General features: G+C 33.9%; 1 protein-coding gene across 2 annotated transcripts; it reads left to right on the top strand.

Annotated features, from left to right (window-relative positions):
- The first annotated feature begins 254 nt into the window (after positions 1-254).
- Positions 255-3185, top strand: LOC109808007 (ethylene-responsive transcription factor RAP2-12). 2 transcript variants are annotated; one of them, XM_020370793.3, is made up of 3 exons: positions 255-703; positions 1897-2807; positions 2947-3185. In XM_020370793.3, exons 1-2 carry the CDS (start codon positions 424-426, stop codon positions 2772-2774), a joined length of 1158 nt encoding a protein of 385 aa, XP_020226382.1. In that variant the 5' UTR covers positions 255-423; the 3' UTR covers positions 2775-2807; positions 2947-3185. The 2 variants fall into 2 exon arrangements, with proteins under 2 accessions (XP_020226382.1, XP_020226381.1); XM_020370792.3 differs by having other exon boundaries at positions 1891-2807.
- The last annotated feature ends 2570 nt before the right edge of the window (positions 3186-5755 follow it).

Genomic DNA, 5755 nt, shown 5'->3' with positions numbered 1-5755 from the left:
CCACGCACGTGTGGTCCGCACGTGGTGATGCATGCTGACCACAGCAGACAATACCAGTACCAACCAGTAAAAGTAAACATCAACTTCACCGTTTACCGTTCCACCAAAAGAAAACTCACCGGTTAACGTCGACAAGGGTAAAACGGTAACTCCACCCCCACTTCAGAATTCACCCACCCCATTCCGAAAGAAAAAAACTTTATACATATAATACTATAATGGTATAATAAAAATATATATATATATATACACAGCTCGCAACTCACACCAACCTCAATTATACAAAACCCTGAAGAAAGACACACACAGCCATTGTTGTTTTCCATTGATTGAGCGAAAGCTTTGTTTTTTCTGCGATAATTTTCAATTGGGTGGAAGAAAGTCCCAAGCTTTTAGTGAAAGAGCAAGGATCTGAGAAGAACGATGTGTGGAGGTGCGATTATCTCCGACTTCATTCCGGCGGGGCCTGCGGGCCGCTCCCGCCGCGTCACCGCCGATATCCTGTGGCCAAATTTGAGGAACGGGAAGCGGTTCTCGAAGCCGGTGCTGGACGATGACTTCGAGGCTGGCTTCAGAGACTTCAAGGATGACTCGGAAATCGAGGAGGACGAGGAGGAGGAGGACGAGGATTTGATCATGGTCGGTGTCAAGCCCTTTGGTGGATTTTCTCACTCTGCTAATGCCTCCAAGCCTCTCTCTCGTGGTAAATACCTGATGACCCTTTCACTTGGAGTTTTACTTTCTGTGTTGTTGGTTTTCACATGCATTCCTTGCTTTGGTGTTTTGCGTTTCTTTTGGTTGTTGGGGGTGGAAAAATTGTGGCTTTCCCCCCTTTCTCATGATTGTGCCTTGTTTTTATTCTCTTTTAAAAAATTATTTTTTTAACTCAAGAATTTGGATTTTGATGTATGGTTTCCCGGGATGTTAATTTCGTTTTGGATTTTTTTGTTTTAATTTTTGGGAGTTCTGTTTATGGAGTTGGTGTGGCGAATTTTATTGAAAACGTTTTAGATCTTGTGAGTATCTTGAAGGATATTTTGTGTGATCTTCAGGAATGGTTCGTTTTTCTGGTTGAGGAAAAATTTAAGGGAATCATTTTTTGGGGCTTGGTGTCTATGTACTGTGCATGAAATTTGGGGATCCAATTGGAGTTGGTTTCAGTTACCTGTTTAGCCGTTTCAAACAAAATTGTATTTTTTTTCAAGGGTTTTTGATGTTAATTTTGTTATTTTGGTGGTGAAGCTGAACGTTTTCCCGGGGCTTAAGGGGATTGATTTTTTTTTAATTTTTTTTTTATATAAAAAATTATAGGTATGGACGTTTGATCTTTTAAAAAAAAAATTGAGGATCCTGATTTTACCTCTATTATCTGTTTCATTAATTGTTCATTATTTGATCCAATTTTGGCACTTCATTGAGTATTGCTAGTTCTTTTACATCTGTTTTGGTTATTGATCTAGTATGTGGTTTCCTGTTTGTGGGCTAAATAATGCTGCATGATTTTGATCGCTCGCTAATTAATCCATGAAATTGATATGATTGTTGTTTAATTTCACCGTGCTGTTATATTGTTATTCAAGCTTTGCATTTTTCTTCTTAATAACATGCAACTATAGCTGCCTTTTTTGTATAGGTTGGGTAATTGGATGGTAACCATATCTAACACAGTTTTTGGTAATATATGTCTATTAGTTCCTTTACTCATGTTGCTGATTTTCCTTTTACCTTGTTGTGGAGTTGTCCAATAGACCTGAATAGTTTTGGAAGAAATGGGAAAATAGATGTCAATCTTTGTATATGTGTGTTTTTGGTATGTGATATATTTATTTTTAATGATAGTGTATATCTATTTTCCCCTATTATTGATGTTATTTTCCAATTATGTTGAAGGATCAGCAAGTGTGAAATCTGCTGAATCAAAGGGGCAAGCTGAGAAGTGTGCCAAGAGAAAGAGGAAGAACCAATATCGCGGGATCCGTCAGCGTCCATGGGGAAAGTGGGCAGCTGAGATCCGGGACCCTAGAAAGGGGGTTCGTGTTTGGCTTGGAACCTTCAACACTGCTGAAGAAGCCGCAAGAGCATATGATGCTGAAGCAAGGAGGATTCGCGGCAAGAAAGCCAAGGTGAACTTCCCTGATGAGGCTGCAGGTGTTTCCTCAAAACGCTACAAGGCAAATCCAGAGGCACAGCCAATGAAGGAAAGTCTCAGCTCTGTGAAGCCAAAAATGAACTCAATGTTCAATTTTGGTGACAATCTGGAGGGCTACTACAGCCCTATGGATCAGGTGGAACAGAAGCCAATGGTTAACCAATTTGTTAACACTGCCCCATTTGCCGGAAATGGAGTTCAAGTCTCACCTGTGGTTACTCCATCTGCTGATGTTACTGCCTACTTCAGCTCTGAGCATTCAAGCAATTCGTTCGATTATTCTGACCTTGGTTGGGGTGAACAAGGCCCCAAGACTCCTGAGATCTCATCCATCCTTTCTGCTCCTTTGGAGGGTGAATCTCAGTTTGTGCAGGGTGGTGCTGATGAGAAGAAAAACACTTCTCAGGAAATGATCCCTGTGCAAAATGATTCTGCAAAGACTCTATCTGAGGAGCTTGCAGACATTGAATCTCAGCTGAAGTTCTTTGAGGCCCCTTTCCTTGATGGAAACTGGGTTGATGCTTCATTGGCGTCGTTGCTCAGCAGCGCGGATGCAACTCAGGACAACCCTATGAACCTTTGGAGCTTTGATGACCTGCCTTCCATGGCAGGAGGAGTTTTCTGAGCAACTTCTTTGTTTATGTAAATAAAGCTACAAGTCAGTGATTTTCATTCTGTTTTTATTTTTTCTCTTTCATTTTGTTTGTGTTCTTCTCTTAGTGGAAGCATCCCTGCATGTTTCTGGAAGTAGATTATTATTATTATTGTTATTATTTGTCCATTTGTATTGCTTTCAGGAATTGTGGTCGTGGTGTTGGTGATGAAGTCACAGCAAGTAACCCGCTTAAGCATATGTGGAGTTGATTATCTTGTAGCTAATGCAGTATAGGACTATATAGTTTTTTAGGTATCCTTTGTCAACTCAAAGACCTCGCTTTCAGGGGATTTTCTGCTTGATGTTCATAAGGATTATGTTATATATGGTTCTGAGACACAGTCTTGACTGCTGATATAAATTTTAACTTGGTTGTTTTCATTGTGACTTCTTTATGGTCCATGATTTATTTGGTGGATGATTTTATATTGCTGCAATTTTTTTCCCTCTGGTTTGGTTACTTGTGGCATCTTTACTAGCTATTTATGGATGTGGAAAAATTGTTTCATTTTTAACCCAATGTTTTGTAATTTGGCTTTGTTGGAGAGTTTTAGTCATCATTGGATCAAATGCGACCAAGTTTATAATCGTTTTGAGCCTAACTTGTTGAAGGTTGTTTTGTTAGCCTTTTCATTTTCTAAGACCTTTTGAATCTGAGAAGTGAAAATTGCCCACTTTCCTTGGAAACTTCAATGACTTGAGTTAAGCGGGATAAGTCTCTTTAAAGAGATAAAAAGTTTTTTTTTTTTTTTTAAATAATGTTGTGATTATTTTTTACATTTACCAATTTCAGATACAACTTTGCTTGTCGGAAGCTTAGTTTTTCCACTAGTAGTTTTGATTTTGGACCAGCTTTTCTCCATGCTACATAATTTGGACCAGTTTCAGTGTACATAAAGCTCCTTGGTTTTTCTAAAAGTACTTGATAGAATAAATAAAAGAGCAAATTATACTAATTCTATCCTTGATACTACCTTCGTTTTAAACTTTTACAATAAACTTTTTAAAAAATATTATCCAGGTTAGTTCTTTTTAATTGTTTAAAATATATCATTCGGACTCCTTTGGTACGTTACACTGTCTGTCCATGTTTTACTCACATTTTTTTAATGGAAAAATACTCGATTGATACTTTTTACATTCTATTAATCCTCTTAAGTTTTGAAATTAAATTCTATAAATACTAATCCTCTTTGATATGAAAAATATTGTACCGTGTACTTTTATAGGTTGATTATCGTAACCTCAGATGAGTTGTTGTAATTAGCTATAAATAAAACTGAAGTTGACGAGGATTTGGAAAGATAAGATCCTCAAGAGTATTATAAAAGATATTTTCTTCAGTTTTTGATTTCTCCTTCTTCCTATAAGTGCAAGGCTAGAATATTTGTTGCGTACAAGGTTGAGTAATTGCAATGTTGTCACTGCAGCAGGGACGTACTTCAGAAATTGAACTAGGTTGCTTGTGGGACTTCAGCCAGTGCCATTACTTTTCCTTGGGCAAAGGTCAAAACTTTGGGTATGTATTTTCTTTTACTGCATCAGATCTTAGCTATTTAAGAAAAGATTTTACTGCATCAGATCTTGGCTATTTAAGAAAAGAATGAATATAATGTGTTTTGATTATAAAGTAGAGATTTAAAAGATTTAAAGGTAAGATTTCAATGCTTGAGAATTTCAACTTTTTTTTTTATTTGAGAAAATCTTTTTTTCAGATGTTTTTATTTTTTAGCTATGTTTTTATTAATAATTACAAAAGTTGTTGAAATATTTTATTATTTTTCATGTTTTTAAAAAATGATAAACTTAGATGTAGATTTTTAGGAAATTTTCTATGCTGTTTTTTTTCTTCTATTAGAATCGAAGTTTTTCTTCTATAACTTGTGTTAACTTTTAATGCAATTTTTTTCCTTAAATTATCAAGGTAACATTTTTTATTTTAATTGGATAACATAAAAAAATATTTAAGAAATTACATATAATTTTTTGTGTCTTAGGAACTTAGTGAAAAAGGAAAATTATTTTTTGTCTTTGTTTTCCAAAATATAAAATATTTATCTATATTATATATAAAAGGAGTATTTTTTTTATGTGCACAATTTTTGGACAACTTGATCCCATAATTACCTTTCAAACCACTTTTGTAACTATTTTTTTTATTTAATTATTTTTATTTTTTTACTTTTCCATAAATTTCACTTTTAAAAACTTTTAAAAAAGTGCTCAAACTTTTCTTACAAGTTACAACTATATCTATCCAAAAAAATTTAACTACTCAAAACTTTTTATTATTAATAGCTCATTTTTATTTTAAAAAAATACAATGATGTATAATGTTTCCTTTTACACCAATTACTAATAAAGTAAAAGATGTTAGAAGTTTTAACAATGATAATAGTAGAGACAAGAAGAACGCTAACAATACACTCTATTTAACACACTCATTTTTATTAGTTAAAATTGATTGAAAATCACAAAATCTAGAGAGATAGTCATTAAATAAGGTATGAGATCTCCTAAATGTTATATTTTTCGATATATTTCAACTAATGAGAAAGTATTTAAAAGAGTGTGTTGCTAACATTTCTTCTAACAATAGTTGTGATGATGGTATGATATGATAACAAGTAAAAGAGTGTGAGAGATAGTATATTAAAAAAAAATGGTAGTGATAATGATAATAAAGGAAAGGAGGTAACAAAAAAGATGGTAATGATTCTCTTTATTAGTTGTTCTAGTGCCTAAAAATTGAAGAGTCTTTCATAACTAGACAAATATAACATGAATTATAGTACCTAGAGTCTTGAGCAACAATCTTTTAAAACATAACATATTATTTTAGTAAATCATCAATTTATTTCTTAAAGTATCACTCTCAATAGTATTTAAACTATATCAAAATTATATAAATTATTTTTAAAATATCTTTCTTTTCGTTCCATAATAAGTAT

This window comes from Cajanus cajan, chromosome 5 (assembly GCF_000230855.2).
Source record: "Cajanus cajan strain Asha chromosome 5, NIPB_CcT2T_4, whole genome shotgun sequence".
In the NCBI taxonomy this organism is placed as follows: domain Eukaryota; kingdom Viridiplantae; phylum Streptophyta; class Magnoliopsida; order Fabales; family Fabaceae; genus Cajanus; species Cajanus cajan.
This window is presented reverse-complemented; position numbering and strand designations above follow the sequence as displayed.

Excerpts from the sequence above, each read along its gene's own strand:
- LOC109808007 (XM_020370792.3), top strand. The coding sequence starts at position 424 with ATGTGTGGAGGTGCGATTATCTCCGACTTCATTCCGGCGGGGCCTGCG. Across the intron at positions 704-1,890 it reads CTCCAAGCCTCTCTCTCGTG|GATCAGCAAGTGTGAAATCT; the intron begins GTAAATACCTGA and ends ATTATGTTGAAG.